At 32.1% G+C, this 19,237-nt stretch overlaps 1 protein-coding gene across 7 annotated transcripts in view; it reads right to left on the bottom strand.

Annotated features, from left to right (window-relative positions):
• Positions 1–19,237, bottom strand: part of LOC143053537 (transmembrane 9 superfamily member 1-like) — an 85,730-nt gene that overhangs the window by 21,087 nt on the left and 45,406 nt on the right. For all 7 annotated transcript variants that reach the window (XM_076226331.1, XM_076226332.1, XM_076226334.1 and 4 more), the window contains exons 6-12: positions 17,942–18,051; positions 14,845–14,908; positions 10,613–10,684; positions 9,289–9,436; positions 7,850–7,975; positions 6,369–6,461; positions 5,343–5,453 (exon numbers count right to left, since the gene is read on the bottom strand). In XM_076226331.1, coding sequence (XP_076082446.1) covers positions 5,343–5,453; positions 6,369–6,461; positions 7,850–7,975; positions 9,289–9,436; positions 10,613–10,684; positions 14,845–14,908; positions 17,942–18,051 — 724 coding nt within the window. The remainder of the gene's footprint in view (positions 1–5,342; positions 5,454–6,368; positions 6,462–7,849; positions 7,976–9,288; positions 9,437–10,612; positions 10,685–14,844; positions 14,909–17,941; positions 18,052–19,237) is intronic.

Below are 19,237 nucleotides of genomic sequence, written 5' to 3'. Positions count from 1 at the left end.
GAGAATGTATGTTACAATAAATAACACATCTCTTCTCCCATTGAGAATGTATGTTACAATAAATAACACATCTCTTCTACCATTGAGAATGTATGTTACAATAAATAACACATCTCTTCTACCATTGAGAATGTATGTTACAATAAATAACACATCTCTTCTCCCATTGAGGATGTATGTTACAATAAATAACACATCTTTTCTACCATTGAGGATGTATGTTACAATAGATAACACATCTCTTCTCCCATTGAGGATGTATGTTACAATAAATAACACATCTCTTCTCCCATTGAGAATGTATGTTACAATAAATAACACATCTCTTCTACCATTGAGAATGTATGTTACAATAAATAACACATCTCTTCTACCATTGAGAATGTATGTTACAATAAATAATACATCTCTTCTACCATTGAGAATGTATGTTACAATAAATAATACATCTCTTCTACCATTGAGAATGTATGATACAATAAATAACATATCTCTTCTCCCATTGAGGATGTATGTTACAATAAATAACACATCTCTTCTCCCATTGAGAATGTATGTTACAATAAATAACACATCTCTTCTCCCATTGAGAATGTATGTCACAATAAATAATACATCTCTTCTACCATTGAGAATGTATGTCACAATAAATAACATATCTCTTCTACCATTGAGAATGTATGTTACAATAAATAACATATCTCTTCTACCATTGAGAATGTATGTTACAATAAATAACATATCTCTTCTACCATTGAGAATGTATGTCACAATAAATAACATATCTCTTCTACCATTGAGAATGTATGTTACAATAAATAACACATCTCTTCTACCATTGAGAATGTATGTTACAATAAATAATACATCTCTTCTACCATTGAGAATGTATGTTACAATAAATAATACATCTCTTCTCCCATTGAGAATGTATGTCACAATAAATAATACATCTCTTCTACCATTGAGAATGTATGTTACAATAAATAACATATCTCTTCTACCATTGAGAATGTATGTCACAATAAATAATACATCTCTTCTACCATTGAGAATGTATGTTACAATAAATAACACATCTCTTCTACCATTGAGAATGTATGTTACAATAAATAACACATCTCTTCTCCCATTGAGGATGTATGTTACAATAAATAACACATCTCTTCTACCATTGAGGATGTATGTTACAATAAATAACACATCTCTTCTACCATTGAGAATGTATGTTACAATAAATAACACATCTCTTCTCCCATTGAGGATGTATGTTACAATAAATAACACATCTTTTCTACCATTGAGAATGTATGTTACAATAAATAACACATCTCTTCTCCCATTGAGAATGTATGTTACAATAAATAACACATCTCTTCTCCCATTGAGGATGTATGTTACAATAAATAACACATCTCTTCTCCCATTGAGAATGTATGTCACAATAAATAACACATCTCTTCTCCCATTGAGAATGTATGTTACAATAAATAACACATCTCTTCTCCCATTGAGGATGTATGTTACAATAAATAACACATCTTTTCTACCATTGAGAATGTATGTTACAATAAATAACACATCTCTTCTCCCATTGAGAATGTATGTTACAATAAATAACACATCTCTTCTCCCATTGAGGATGTATGTTACAATAAATAACACATCTCTTCTCCCATTGAGAATGTATGTCACAATAAATAACACATCTCTTCTCCCATTGAGAATGTATGTTACAATAAATAACACATCTCTTCTCCCATTGAGAATGTATGTCACAATAAATAACACATCTCTTCTCCCATTGAGGATGTATGTTACAATAAATAACACATCCCTTCTCCCATTGAGAATGTATGTTACAATAAATAACACATCTCTTCTCCCATTGAGGATGTATGTTACAATAAATAACACATCTCTTCTACCATTGAGAATGTATGTTACAATAAATAACACATCTCTTCTCCCATTGAGAATGTATGTTACAATAAATAACACATCTCTTCTCCCATTGAGGATGTATGTTACAATAAATAACACATCCCTTCTCCCATTGAGAATGTATGTTACAATAAATAACACATCTCTTCTCCCATTGAGGATGTATGTTACAATAAATAACACATCTCTTCTCCCATTGAGAATGTATGTTACAATAAATAACACATCTCTTCTCCCATTGAGAATGTATGTCACAATAAATAACACATCTCTTCTACCATTGAGGATGTATGTTACAATAAATAACACATCTCTTCTCCCATTGAGAATGTATGTTACAATACAATAAATAACACATCTCTTCTCCCATTGAGAATGTATGTTACAATAAATAACACATCTCTTCTCCCATTGAGAATGTATGATACAATAAATAACACATCTCTTCTCCCATTGAGAATGTATGTTACAATACAATAAATAACACATCTCTTCTCCCATTGAGAATGTATGTTACAATAAATAACACATCTCTTCTCCCATTGAGAATGTATGTCACAATAAATAATACATCTCTTCTCCCATTGAGAATGTATGTCACAATAAATAACACATCTCTTCTACCATTGAGAATGTATGTTACAATAAATAACACATCTCTTCTAACATTGAGGATGTATGTTACAATAAATAACACATCTCTTCTACCATTGAGAATGTATGTTACAATAAATAACACATCTCTTCTAACATTGAGGATGTATGTTACAATAAATAACACATCTCTTCTACCATTGAGAATGTATGTTACAATAAATAACACATCTCTTCTCCCATTGAGAATGTATGTTACAATAAATAACACATCTCTTCTCCCATTGAGAATGTATGTTACAATAAATAACACATCTCTTCTCCCATTGAGAATGTATGTCACAATAAATAACACATCTCTTCTCCCATTGAGAATGTATGTCACAATGAATAACACATCTCTTCTCCCATTGAGAATGTATGTCACAATAAATAACACATCTCTTCTCCCATTGAGAATGTATGTCACAATAAATAACACATCTCTTCTCCCATTGAGAATGTATGTCACAATAAATAACACATCTCTTCTCCCATTGAGAATGTATGTCACAATAAATAACACATCTCTTCTCCCATTGAGAATGTATGTTACAATAAATAACACATCTCTTCTCCCATTGAGAATGTATGTTACAATAAATAACACATCTCTTCTCCCATTGAGAATGTATGTTACAATAAATAACACATCTCTTCTCCCATTGAGAATGTATGTTACAATAAATAACACATCTCTTCTACCATTGAGAATGTATGTCACAATAAATAACACATCTCTTCTCCCATTGAGAATGTATGTTACAATAAATAACACATCTCTTCTACCATTGAGGATGTATGTTACAATAAATAACACATCTCTTCTCCCATTGAGAATGTATGTTACAATAAATAACACATCTCTTCTACCATTGAGGATGTATGTTACAATAAATAACACATCTCTTCTCCCATTGAGAATGTATGTTACAATAAATAACACATCTCTTCTACCATTGAGAATGTATGTCACAATAAATAACACATCTCTTCTACCATTGAGAATGTATGTCACAATAAATAACACATCTCTTCTCCCATTGAGAATGTATGTCACAATAAATAACACATCTCTTCTCCCATTGAGAATGTTTGTTACAATAAATAACACATCTCTTCTCCCATTGAGAATGTATGTTACAATAAATAACACATCTCTTCTACCATTGAGAATGTATGTTACAATAAATAACACATCTCTTCTACCATTGAGAATGTATGTTACAATAAATAACACATCTCTTCTACCATTGAGAATGTATGTTACAATAAATAACACATCTCTTCTCCCATTGAGAATGTATGATACAATAAATAATACATCTCTTCTCCCATTGAGAATGTATGATACAATAAATAACACATCTCTTCTCCCATTGAGAATGTATGTCACAATAAATAATACATCTCTTCTCCCATTGAGAATGTATGTCACAATAAATAATACATCTCTTCTCCCATTGAGGATGTTTGTTACAATAAATAACACATCTCTTCTACCATTGAGAATGTATGTCACAATAAATAACACATCTCTTCTCCCATTGAGGATGTATGTTACAATAAATAACACATCTCTTCTCCCATTGAGAATGTATGTTACAATAAATACCACATCTCTTCTCCCATTGAGAATGTTTGTTACAATAAATAACACATCTCTTCTCCCATTGAGGATGTATGTCACAATAAATAATACATCTCTTCTCCCATTGAGGATGTTTGTTACAATAAATAACACATCTCTTCTCCCATTGAGAATGTATGTTACAATAAATAACACATCTCTTCTCCCATTGAGAATGTATGTCACAATAAATAACACATCTCTTCTCCCATTGAGAATGTATGTTACAATAAATAACACATCTCTTCTCCCATTGAGAATGTATGATACAATAAATAACACATCTCTTCTCCCATTGAGAATGTATGTTACAATAAATAACACATCTCTTCTCCCATTGAGAATGTATGTCACAATAAATAACACATCTCTTCTCCCATTGAGAATGTATGTTACAATAAATAACACATCTCTTCTCCCATTGAGAATGTATGTTACAATAAATAACACATCTCTTCTCCCATTGAGAATGTATGTTAATAAGTTTTTATGGAATAACATTTTCAATAAACTTGGGTGTTTTATAATCTTATAAACAAAAATATCCTATCAAAAATGTACATTTTTTATAACAATCCAAAGTTTTTGTAAAATAAAATATTAACTTAATAGTTTTGCACGTAACTTATTTTTAAATTGATTGATTGTGTTTAACATCACCTTTAGAATCCTCGGCTATATCATGGCAACCAGTTTGCAATGGCCTACCCAGTGGGAAGGTCGGGGTTGGAACCCCCTTTTTTTGGACGATCAATGCATTTGAATGGGGACATATAGTTGGAACCCCACCTTTGTCCTGGGTTGGGACACCCCTTTTTTTTTAAAATGTCTGGATCCGCCCCTGATTTGTTTTGATGAAGGAAACCAGATTACCTGGAGAGAACTCAAGATCTTCATAGGAAAACTGGCATTCCTTGTCAATTATGATTTGAATCAAACGCACCTTGCCACAAGCAGGGTTCAATTCAAACTCATAAATAACCTCAGTGTTGTCAATATACTGATCACATTAGATGACCTATTTAGACCTCTTGGCTACCAAAGTCCCTTTTTAAATTCTTTATTATATATACAGCATTTATTTGTTTTTTTATAGAGAAGTTTCGAAGTAATACCGTTGAAAATTGACACTTACCAAATACCCACAGACACATTAATAATACCACTGTCTGCCAAGGTAAAGCTTGCGTTGTACCATAACCCCAGGCAACAGAATTCACAAATGCCCATACCATGAAAAATGGCGCTGAAATAATAATAACAATAAGATTTAATTGCTTTCTCATAATTCACTTCCTGGTTGCAAATTTTCAAAGTATAAGTAAAATTTTTTATTTCCAGAATGATTACATTATGCTTTTTAATTATTCCTTGTAGAAAAATCACAGTACAAGGCCAAACCAAATTTATTTAAAGAGGTACCCAACACTTTAACCAAAATTAATTTGGCTCGTTTAATTTTCTGAAAAATTTGACAGAGTATTTACTTTGACCCCTTGACAAAAATATAAAAATTTTAAAAATTTTGAACCAACCGTTTTATCAGAAAAATTACACTGGTTATAAAGAAGTTTGACAAACACTCATTTTGATCATTGAGAAGCTTAATATCCCTTTAACAACACAACGTTTTTAAAACGTTTAGCTGATTTTACAGAGTTATCTCTGTGTAGTGTTAGGTACCACCTTAAACTTACATATTAGTTCTTGTTATGTTATTTGTGTTGTGAATGTTGCTCAGTCTTTAGTTTTCTATGTTGTTTTTTGTTTATTGTTACTTATTTTTTTCATTCACTTTTGCTTATAAGTCAAACATCCTTTGATATTTTTTCCCTCTTTTTTTTTCTTTTTACTATCTAATATATGATGGTTAATCAAAGAGACAAGTATTTTAAATAAAAAGAGAATTACACAGTCCTAGGTCTTAACCTGTTCTCAAAGACTTGTTTCGAACTTAATTTATTTTTAAAGAATTAAAAACTTAAAATTCATCTCAGTGAATATTTTCATGATTTCCTCTTTTTTGTAAAATTTCCAACAGTTGAGCATTATGAATATAACATTTTCATTCTTTGTTTCTAGGCATTCCCTCTTTAATCGTGATTGCATCAACCTCTTGGTTTGTATAGTCATGTAACTGCAGGCTGCCATGGTTACTCACCAGCAAATAAACAGGAAGTGAGATTGAGATTCCATACCCAGTTGTCTCCCCCTAAAACTTTGTACATGTTAGCTGCAACATAACCTGCAATGCCTACAAAAAGTAAAAATCTCAAGTTATTTACTGAATTTGAAATAAAACAATTTTTCTCTCAGAATAACTAGTAATTTTGTGTTTGAAAAAGCAATCGTTTTCAATTTGGGGTATAAAATTCTATGTTATTGGAAAACCATAAAATTTTATGTTATTAGAAAACCAAAAGGGCTATTCCATTAACATGTATGTGGGAGGGTAGAAAGGGACTTATAAAATATGCTTATTGTTAACGGCTGTATGCTGATCTATAGCTGTTTATTTCTGTGTCATTTGATCTTTTGTGGAGAGTTGTCTCATTGGCAACCATACCACATCTTCTTTTTTATATTTACAACCAAAAATTATTGTTAAGATAATTTTGCATAATGGTAAGAGACACACACTGAAAAAAGGACCATATTCAATAATTAAACTTCCCTTCCTACCTTAGCTTGCACATAGTTTAATGGAATAGTCCTAAAGTACATAATGAAAAAGTTTTTGTTTGGACCAGAATGTCTTTTGTATTTTAGTATTTTTGAAATCAAGTAAATATTTTCACCTTGAGGTGCAGAGAATGAATCAAAGCTATTAGAAACCCCACAAATCATTCTGATAAAAAAATGCACTTTGGCATATTGTAACAGAGATTTTATGAAAAATTGAAATTCAGAAGACAGATAGAAGTTATTGCAAACACAAAAAGTCTTAACAATTTAGGGGGCATGGAAGTCCATGATTTGTAATAGAAAACAATACAAACAGAATATGTTTTATCAATGCATATATGCTCCTTAAGTAGAATGTCATTGGTGTAAGTGATTTAGGAAGAATTTTAAAGTTTAAAACTTTAACATGTTTTAAGCAGAAAGAACAAGAATGTGTCCATAGTACACGAATGCCCCACTCGCACTATCATTTTCTATGTTCAGTGGACCGTGAAATTGGGGTCAAAACTTTAATTTGGAATTAAAATTAGAAAGATCATATCATAGGGAACATGTGTACTAAGTTTCAAGTTGATGTAACTTTAATTTCATCAAAAACTACCTTGACCAAAAACTTTAACCTGAACTTCACACTATCATTTTCTATGTTCAGTGGACCATGAAATTGGGGTCAAAACTATAATTTGGCATTAAAATTAGAAAGATCATATCATGGGGAACAAGTGTACTAAGTTTCAAGTTGATTGGACTTCAACTTCTTCAAAAACTACCTTGACCAAAAACTTTAACCTGAAGCGGACAGACGAATGGAGGCACAGACGGACGGACGGACGGACAAACAGAGGCACAGACCAGAAAACATAATGCCCCTCTACTATCGTAGGTGGGGCATAAAAACATTCCATCTTTTAAATTTCATTGACAGTTACCCTTCTTCAAACAAAATCTAAGACCTACCTGATGTAAAAGCATACAATATAACTCCTGCTGAGTTGATAGATCCATGATGGTGAACATTAAACATTCCTAATACAGCCATTACCATGATACCAGTGGCTAGTGCTAAAAACTGGCTACCAACCCCTGTAAAAAATACATCATTATAAAGACTATTTCTTGATATAGTCTTTAAATCTAATTGTTCTGTGTATGTTAACTTGTTTGTGCTAATATGTCGTTTGATGGAGTTAAGCTATTTCAATATAAATTTATGTGCGGTATGCGTATGAATTTTCGGATCTATTTAAGTCTATTGTTTAACAATAGAATAAACTAGTTATGCAAATTAGTAAGGTATTTAATAGATTGAAAACGGATTTTGAGTTTATCGAAGGCTGGGCGGTCCCCACTCGACTTGCAGACAATTTTTTTTTTGTTTTTTGTTTTTTGTTTTTGTATTCATTTGTTAAATGTGTATAAGACGTCTGTAGTGAATATGTATATATAGTATACTGATTTGTAATGTTTATTATATAGATTTGATATGATGAAGTGTTTATGCAGAGATATTTAGGACCTTGTTTGATGAAATGAAATGAAAAGACATTTATAGAAAATTGATTACTAGTAGATTGTGAATTATAACGATTAAATAAAAATAGTCACCGTGCCTGTTAGTATCAGAACTTTTCTTGTCTTATTTATATACATATATACAATATGAGTCAGTTTAGAACAGAAATTAGGAGCAGAGTTGTACAAGAAAAATAAAATTAGTTAGCACATAAATATGTTATGTCAGTTTGAACATCGGGAATTAAGAACATAATGATATTTTATAGTGTGTCTGTCTATAGTGTGATGTTACACTATTGTTTCTGGTAAGGCTGAAGGTTGGTACCTATTAAAACGTTTAAACCAGCTGCAATTGTTTGCACCTGTCTTAAGTCAGGAACCTGATGCTCAGTGGTTGTTGTTTGTTGATGTGGTTCATAAGTGTTTTTTGTTTTTTATATACATTAGACCATTGGTTTTCCTGTTTGAATGGTTTTACACTAGTCATTTATGGAGCCCTTAAAAGCTTGCTGGTCCGTGTGAGCCAATGTTCTGAATTGAAGATCGTACTTTGACCTATAATGGTTTACTTTTTACAAATTATGACTTGGATGGAGAGTTGGCACTCATACCATAACTTCTTATATCTATTTAGCACATAACTGTAGTTATATTTGAATATGGCTACTGACCAATTTCCTTATATAGCAAATAAAGTTTCAAACTATTGTCAAAAAGGAAGTGGATGCACAGCAAAAATTATAAGTTTTTTCAAACTATCAAGAAACAGCCTTTTGCAAGTTAACAGACTTTTGTATGAAAGAATCAGATTTCACTGCGGATAATTTCCTGCCATTCTATTCTTGACCCAAATGATGGCTATACACAGGACTTTCTCTTACCAAGTATAGCTGTAAAAAGACTTTTAAAAGAAGGGAATCTGAAGACGTCGCTGTGTATAATTTTCCAGCCATTATCTTCTTGATCAATATCATCACTCTCTTCATCATCCACATTGTATCTGGCAAAATCACTTTTTAATACTCGTGTCTGAAATTAAAGAAAAAAAGACTTCTTTTGTGTACTGATAATCTAGTCTTAGATGCACATTTTTTTTTATTAGTTGTTAGTGCTTTCGAACTAGCTGTCAGTAACTGCGAGTACTCTTGGATCTGTATTAAGTGTCTTTTTGTCGTTAGGATGTACATTTCCCAGCCAGGTCCACTTGCATTTGTAGTATTTGTATTTTTATCCATTTGATGAGTTAAGCCCTTTTCAACTGATTTTTATAGTTTGTTCTTATATTGTACTGTTATACCACTGTCCCAGCTTAGGGGAGGGTTGGGATCCTGATAACATGTTTAATACCGCCACATTCTCCAAGGATGTGCTTGTCCAAAGTCTGGAGCCTGTAATTCAGTGGTTTTCGTTTGTCGATTTGTTACATATTTGTTTTTCATTAATTTTTGGCACATAAATAAGTCCTTTAGTTTTCTTGTTCGAATTATTTTACATTGTCATTTGAGGCCTTTTATAGCTGAATATGGGGTATGGGCTTTGCTCATTGTCGAAGCCACACAGTGACCTATAGTTGTTAATTTGTGTGTCAGTTTGGTCTTATGTGGAGAGTTGTCCCATTGGCAATCATACCACATCTTCTTTTTTATATTTCCCTAAAAATAACATCTCTTAAGTATAGTTTAATGTCAAAAGTGTTTCACCACATGAAAATTCTATTTCTATTTATGTCATAGTAAACACATTTAAAAGTTTAATTAGATTTTGTAGAAATTTTACGTTTGGCCTGCTACCTGCACAACCCCCCCCCCCAAAAAAAAAAACCCCAAAAAACTGGGTACCACATTGTAGCCAAGAGTGCTCAAAAGTGGCATTCAACACAAACAATCAATCGTTAATCAGTTCTGAAATCACCAATTCCCAACACATACACATACAATTATGATACAGCTCCTCCTATATATCTGATGTAAAAATATAAACTCTGAAGTTTTTAAAATATCAAGTATTTATTAATCTAAGAAGTGATTACCTTGGCTGTATTTGGCAAAACCTTTCAGAATTTTGGGTCCTCAAGCCCTTCAACTTAGTACTTTATTTGTTCTTTTTAAACTTTAGATTCAATCATCACTGAGGAGACTTTTGTAAACAGAACGCACGTCTGGCGTACAACATTTATGTATCTATGATGAGTTTAATTATACTTACCAGTATTATTACAACAAAACCAATAAGAAGGAAGACTAACACCATGGAATTTATAATGGATAACCAGTGAATCTGAAATATATAACAATGCATCAATTACAAAACAAGGAATATACTGCTGATTGAAAATCTCAAATTAAAAAAAATAATGCATATGTTTTGGATAGTTTACATTATAAAACTTATGTACATATGTGCTCAATTCCCATGCTTTTTTGTTGATTTTTTGTTGATTGTTGACAAACAGGTGACAATCATTAAATTTCGGCTTCAAAACACGAACTTTAATTACCTGCCATATTTTCACAACAACACTGACCGATTAAAAAACAAATTGACGATTATACGAAATTTATGCGAAAAAAATGAAAAATTCTTGGACAGAAGACTAAGTTTATGATGTTTGTATGCATTGGTTCAAGAATTGGAAGGACATTATTTTTCACCGGTCACTCGTTTCTTATGACTTTAATGCCTTGGAAAAGATACATTTTAGCAGATATTTAAGGATGTACTTAGGCAAGGTTAGGTGAAAATTAATAAATTAAGAAGTTAAAATTGATACTATAAGCTGGTAGAGCATCAATTCAAGATTAAAACAAGCTAAAAATATTGATAGGTCATGGACCTCCTTTTCGAGATATTTGAGATTTAAAATGTGACTTTTACCTTATATTTACATTGGTATTTTTGGGTCTCAAAACAAAAGAAAGAAAATATAAGGATGTACTTAGGTGAGGTTTTGGAATTTGTGTCAAATGTTCGGACTCCTTGGTGTTTTTCCATACAATACAATATGAAATATTTTGCCCCATAACACCAATTTATTTTTTCATATAAGACTAAATAGCTCATGAAAGGTCAATTACCAAAATTTTAGAAGATTCTTAATTTTCGTTCTTTTGTTTAGAGACCTTATAATACCAATGCAAATATAAGGTAAAAGTCCGAGTCAGCCTTTTCCCGCCATATTTTAAATCTCAAATATCTCGAAAAGGAGGTCCATGACCTATCAATATTTTTTGCTTATTTTTATCCTTAATTGATGCTCTACCAGATAATGGTATCAATTTTAACTTCTTAATTTATTAATTTTTACCTACCCTCACCTAAGTACATCCTTATATGGAAAAATAAATGGGTGTTATGGGGCAAAATATTTTACATTGTATTGTATGAAAAAACACCAAGGAGTCCGAACATTTGACACACATTCCAAAACCTCACCTAAGTACATCCTTAATTTCATGATTTTTCCAAAGTCTGCATATATAAGTGTAGAGAAAATTTGTAAATTTGTTGAACATTTGACTTGGTATTTCACCTGTTCCCATGAAATCAATGAAGTATTATGGATTCATTATTATTCTTTGGGTTCTGATTTCTTGGATTTAGTTTAAACATATTTATTTATAGTGGATTGGGAAACATGTTACTGTGGATTCATTTATTTTCGTGGGTACCAATTTTCGTGGATTAAGAAAAACTTGCATATTCGTGGATATTTAATTTCGTGGTTTTGCTGAAGTCTGAATACAAACCTATAGAAAAATTATCGTTCGTTGAATATTTAATTTCGTGGTTTGACTGTGCCCACGAAATCCACGAAAATTGGTGTCCAACGAATAATAATGAATCCACAGTATTGCAACTTATATTAATCCCTTTCCACTTTGTGGGTGCGAGTGCTGCCTTGTAGCGGCATTAGCCTGCTCTTTTTCGAAATCTACAAGGGTGTCTTTAACGTGCAAGAGATATGGCTCCCTCTTAACACGGGTCAGCCATTTATCGTCCCCTTCCGATGGACTATCATCATTTACTCAAGACCATACTCGCAAATGGTGTTAAGGGAGAGCCAAAAATTCAGTCCCTGAAATTTTCATCCAAGACTGGAATCGAACCAGGAACCTTTGTGTTAGTAGTCCAATGCACTAACCTCTACACCACTGCTCTTCTTGGATTTCATTATAAAGGTTAATCACAAATTTTATTGTTTAACGAGGTAGAATTTTTTTTATAAAAGTTTGTTTACAGACTTTGGCAAATCATTTAAATCATATAATTAAATTTGAGGGGGCAGGAAAGGGTTGGCCAAATTTAGCAGATGAAAATCACAACACCCTGCTATGCTGTAAAGTGTTTATAATATATAGGCTAGGGCTTGTCTTTTAGGAACTCTTAAAACATGGTTATTTAAATCAAACAATTACCCGTAAATCACCCACATTGAGCTGTAAATATATATAGGCTAGGTCTTGGTGTTAGGAACTCTTAAACATGGTTATGTAGGTCAATCAATTAGATCATCCACATCTCATCTTCATAAATCAGAAATATATTAGTCAAGAAAATTTGACCTACCCCCTTATTAGCAAGTTAAAATATACATCTGTCTTATTTGTATTCTATATAATGTTTTGTAATAGGGACACCCTGCTGAACAGTAATGTATTGATAATATAGACTAGGGTTTGGCATTAGGAACTCTTTAACAAGCTTTGGTATTTCGATCCAGTTAACCACTGTGAATTCTCTTTTTGGTTAATCAGAAATATACATCTGTCAGCAAAATGTTGACCTAACCCCATATTAGAAAGTTAAAAAAAATACATCTGTCTAATTTGTATTCTATATGTTTTATAAATTCTGTTTTGTAACTTGAAATATTGAGACAAAACAAGACACCTAATGTAGATCAAATTTGCCCAAAAAGTCTATTCCTTTCATGTGTTAACAAGTCCATAAATATTGCGATAATTTCTTTAATAAGTGATAATTATCTTCAACAACAATAAATGTAGAATACAACACGTGCCAAACAACATGATTACTATATATTCCTTTCAAACCTATTTTAAGATTGTTAGGGTGATAGACTTATCATTGCAAATCAACAACTTTTGAAATTTTCTATAAATAAAACTTTTTTTTTTCTTTAAATAAAACTTCATAAACTTAACATTTTTGAAAATCTGTATGTTTATTATAATAGGTTGGATCATCTTATTTGTAATCACCTAACATTCTAACTTTGTATTTCTGACATTATGTCATATATTCATTTAAATTGTAACTAATGCATATCGCTGACAACCACAAGCTCCAGCAACCATGGAATCAAACAACTTCAGAATATGATTTTTCCTTAATCAATGAAAAAACAAGTAAAAGTGTGAGCTACTGCTCACTGATGATACCCCCGCCCAAATATTTCATTTAACAGGCAGTTAATGAGTGATGAATCTGAAAACGTATCACACGGTATAGCTGACTTAAACAAACCCTGAAACCAAAAATCAGAAATCATTGTATTATAGTTCCTGAGAAAAATGAGACAAAAATTTTCAACTTGGCTATCATGTGAAAATGATACAAGTGTTCCTTAAAGTTGCAACGAAAAATATTCATGAGACTGATGGACTGACAGACAGACAGAGGTAAAACATTTAACCTCCACTTTTTTAAAGCGGGGATATAATAATTAGTTCTTACTAAAATACACACTTTTTGTCATCTAAGCATACCCATACTTGTATTAAAAAATTCTTATAATTCATGGGAAACCAATGTTCCTTGATTTTGATGGTAAAAGTCACAAAATTTAAGGTTCATTTGTTAAAACATATTTATTTATAGTGGATTTGGAAATAAGTTATTACATCTTATATTAATCCCTTTCCACTTTGGGGATACTTGTGCTGCCTTGTAGTGGCATTAGCATGCTCTTTTTCATAATCTACAAGGGCGATGTATTTTAGGTGGAAGAGATATAGCCAAATGGAAGTTTTTAACGACCTTGACTGGCTATACAGCCCTTGCACGGTCGGTAAAGAGATATATGTTAGCCATTTATTGTCCCTTTCCAACGTACTATCATCGTTTCCCCAAGACCTAATCTGAAATGATGTCAAGGGCGAGTCGAAAATTGAGCCTCTGGAAACAGGAAACATTTGTGTTAGTAGTCAACTACACCAAGGCTCTCTCCATTGATGTACACATTTTCAATAGGCTAACATGCAAACTTTGTGAAAACTTCAAAATCAAACATTTACAAAAAAAATAATCCATTTTTTAAAATTTATTCAACAACATGAAAAGTTTTGTACATTTGTAGTATCAAAAAAGTGACAAACAGACAAGGAGATTGCAATTTGCCATAACAACTATTAAATGTACATGGTAGCATAAAAATAAAAGGGAATAAATATTTGTATATATGTACAGTAATATACCTCTAATGTTTTTGGGAAGAAGCTGTTATCTCTAACTCTCTTAGCTCTATCATCATAAGCCATGCTGAAAACATATAAAACAAATTATATTTTCCTTACCACGTTTTCAAGAGTTAATTAAGGGAAATTTGTAAAGGAAAAAATAATTATCAAACCAAAGTTTTTTGTTTATATAAAGTACACACTTTTGTAATAGAAATTTCTCAAAATAATAATTTTAGTCGATACAAAGCCTCCAATCAGCCTGAAACTGAAATGCACATACAACAGCCTATTATATATAAATAAACACAACTGATGTTCAAAGAAGCTAAAACAAATATTGTGGATTCGTCAAATTCATTGGATACCAATTCCAGTGGATTTAGTGGGTGCAGGTGAATCACCAAAATAAATGTTCTAACAAATAACACATCGTTTATCGGCTTGTATGCACACAAACTCAAACTTAATGAAATAAGATATCCATGAACATGTTAGCTTTCTTTAATCCATGACAATTCATACCCATGAAAATAACTGAAACCACAATATACATGATATACAAAGTTTTCATGATCTTTCACAATTTTTTTAATGGACCTTAGAAGAAAACTTCAAATTAGAAACAAATAACAACAATACCTTACCTTGCCTTCTGCAGGCTAGGTAAAAAAAAAAATGAATTTTCAGAAGCAAGTTCAAAACAAGTATAAAATAATTTAACAATCTATTAACATAAAACCAGATGCGCCACAGGGCGCAGCTTTATACGACTGCAGAGTTCGAAACCCTGAACAGTTGGGGCACGTGTGGACACAACATTCAAGCTTGAAACAGCTCTGAATTTGGATTGTGATTAAATAGTTGACACAACATAGGTTTCTGACACAGAATTAATGTGGTCTAACAACTAAAACTTAAAAACTTAAAAATTTTAAATTGGACATTTACCTATTATGGTCCAATATCCAAAATCTAAATACATGTTTAGATTCAGCATATCAAAAAACCCAAAGAATTCAATTTTTGATAATTAAACTAAGTTTAATTTTGGACCCTTTGGACATTAATGTAGACCAATTTGAAAACCAAAAAATAAGAATCTACATACACAGTTAGATTCGGCATATCAAAGAACCCCAATTATTCAAGTTTTGATGAAATCAAACAAAGTTTAATTTTGGACCCTTTGGGCCCCCTTATTCCTAAACTGTTGGGAACAAAACTTCCGAAATCAATCCCAACCTTCCTTTTATGGTCATAAACCTTGTGTTAAAATTTCATAGATTTCTATTTACTTTTACTAAAGTTATGGTGCGAAAAATGCTTATTTGGGCCCCTTTTAGGCCCCTTATTCCTAAACTGTTTGGACCAAAACTTTCAAAATCAATCCCAACCTTCCTTTTGTGTTCAAAAACCTTGTTTTTAATTTCATAGATTTTTATTTACTTATACTAAAGTTATGGTGCGAAACCAAGAAAAAAATGCTTATTTTGGCCCTTTTTTGACCCCTAATTCCTACACTATTGGGACCAAAACTCCCAAAATCAATTCCAACCTTCCTTTTGTTGTCATAAACCTTGTTTTCAATTTCATAGATTTCTATTTACTTATACTAAAGTTATGGTGCGAAACCAAGAAAAAAATGCTGATTTTGGCCCTTTTTTGGCCCCTAATTCCTACACTATTGGGACCAAAACTCCCAAAATCAATTCCAACCTTCCTTTTGTTGTCATAAACCTTGTGTTTAAATTTCATATATTTCTATTTACTTATACTAAAGTTATGGTGCGTAAACCAAGAAAAATGCTTATTTGGGTCCCTTTTTGGCCCCTAATTCCTAAACTATTTGGACCAAAACTCCCAAAATCAATCCCAAGCTTCCTTTTGTGTTCATAAACCTTGTGTTTAAATTTCATATATTTCTATTTACTTATACTAAAGTTAAGGTGCGAAACCAAGAAAAAAATGCTTATTTTGGCCCTTTTTTGGCCCCTAATTCCTACACTATTGGGACCAAAACTCCCAAAATCAATTCCAACCTTCCTTTTGTTGTCATAAACCTTGTGTTTAAATTTCATATATTTCTATTTTCTTATACTAAAGTTATGGTGCGTAAACCAAGAAAAATGCTTATTTGGGTCCCTTTCTGGCCCCTAACTCCTAAACTGTTTGGACCAAAACTCCAAAATCAATCCCAAGCTTCCTTTTGTGTTCATAAACCTTGTGTTTAAATTTCATAGATTTCTATTTACTTATACTAAAGTTATGGTGCGAAACCAAGAAAAATGCTTATTTGGGCCCTTTTTTGGCCCCTAATTCCTAAACTTTTATGTTTCATAAATCACTCTGTAATGTTTATGTCATGTTGTAATTAATGTTATGCTCTTAATGGGCCCTTTAATTTGAAAAATAAAAATATTGTATTGTATTGTATTGTATTGTTAACTGCTGGGACCAAAACTCCTAAAAATCAATCCCAACCTTCCTTTTGTGGTCATAAACCTTGTGTTTAAATTTCATAGATTTCTATTTACTTAAACTAAAGTTATAGTGCGAAAACCAATGTGTCTTTGGACGACAACGATGGTGTGGTAAAGAGTGTACCATCAAAAGGAAAGTTTGAATTGTGTGACAAGTTTTGGAAAACAAAAGAAATCAGTGATATTAAAATAGGTTACTTTCTGAAAAAAAATGGAGAATGTGTCTATGGGTGAAAGTGATGCCACCCAACTACAAATTAAATAATTGACCTGTGTTAGACAAAACTAAAGTTAAAGAATGGACATTAAAATCTGAGCAATTTTTATGTTTATAAAGGGGCTTACATGTATGAACAGTAAAAGTGACACACCCAAATTGAACTTGATCTGAGTTTTGAGGTAATAAGCATTGTGAATAAGTTTCATAACATTTGGTTGAGGCAGACTAAAGTTGGAGATTGGAAACTAATTTGGGATATGGGAACATACTCACAGACGGACATGGGTAACACTAATTGATCCCTGTAGCAGTGGAGCATAAACAAATATTTTGTCATGTGAATTTTTGTTGTTGAAATGACAAATTAATTCTGTTTTGTTTGTTGTAATAAGCATTTTAAACAAGTATTTACTTTGTTTTCATCCATTTTACACTGTAGGTGAAGACGACTTCATAAGGGGCAGTAACTCCATCCAGACTAACAGGTGCTTGTTCTTTGGTTGTAACGTTGGCATATATAACCTAAGGAAATAAACAACAAAACTTTTAAAGCAAAATTTAACAATAATGTGTCCATAATACATGGACATATAACTCCCACTATCATTTTTATGTTTAGTGGAAAGTGAAATTGGGGTCAAAATTCAAATTAAGCATTTAAATTAGAAATATCATGTCATAGGGAACATGTGTACCAAGTTTCAAGTTGATTGGACTTCATAAATCAAAGCGCTGTAAGCGCTGAAGGCAGTTAACCAAAAACCAAGGCAACCGTAATTATGAAAACTGTGGCAATGTTGCCTCAACATTAAACATTCATATATAGTACATTCATGTTTATCTAATGATTTATTTATTAAGGCAAATAATTTATATGTTATCATGGTTTCAAAAGCAATGCATATATCAATGTATATTTTTTATGGTGAGTCTGCAGTGGTACAAGTTCCCAATGATTGCAGTTGTTCTACTTGGTAGTTAACCTTGGTTTTATTTGACTGCTAGAAGTTCAATTTGACGTAGTATGAACATGTAATAGTATGAATGGACTGGTTTCCCTGGAAAGAAAACTGAGTGTGTGTTCTATAGTACAAAAGTTATGAGACACGAATCAGACAAATGTTCACTACAACAGGGATCAAAGATGAGGTCTGACTGACTTGCCCATAGTAAATGTAAATGATTTGTTATTTTGTCCCATACATATGAATATATATAATTTAGGGGTAGGGATCTCAACGGTTTTCAAGTTCTCAAACAGGTTGGGGTAGGCAGAGGATTTAGGGGGCAGGGGGCCCGCCCCCCCCCTTTATGGGAAAAAATTTGGTTGCTTATATAGGTAATCACTGAAGCATGACTGGAGCGGGCCCCTCTTAGGTCAGTCAGTGGGCCCCACTTATGAATATTTCTGGATCCGCCACTGGGGGTAGGGTGACCCTAGGGACTTCCCCTACATTTCATTTTATTTGTTATATTGTCCCATACATGAATATATATGGTTTAGGGGTGGGGATCTCATTGGTTTCCAAGTTCTCAAACAGGAAGTGTAGGGTGACCCAAGGCACTCCCCCTATATTTCATTTAATTAGTTATATTGATCCATACATGAATATATATTGTTTTGATGTGGGGATCTCGACTGTTTCCAAGTTCTCAAACAGGAGGGTTGGGATGACCACAGGGACTTCCCTTATATTTCATTTGATTT

This window comes from Mytilus galloprovincialis, chromosome 12 (assembly GCF_965363235.1).
Source record: "Mytilus galloprovincialis chromosome 12, xbMytGall1.hap1.1, whole genome shotgun sequence".
Classification (NCBI taxonomy): Eukaryota; Metazoa; Mollusca; class Bivalvia; order Mytilida; family Mytilidae; genus Mytilus; species Mytilus galloprovincialis.
The sequence above is the reverse complement of the archived record's forward strand: the minus strand, read 5'-3'. Positions and strand labels throughout refer to the sequence as shown.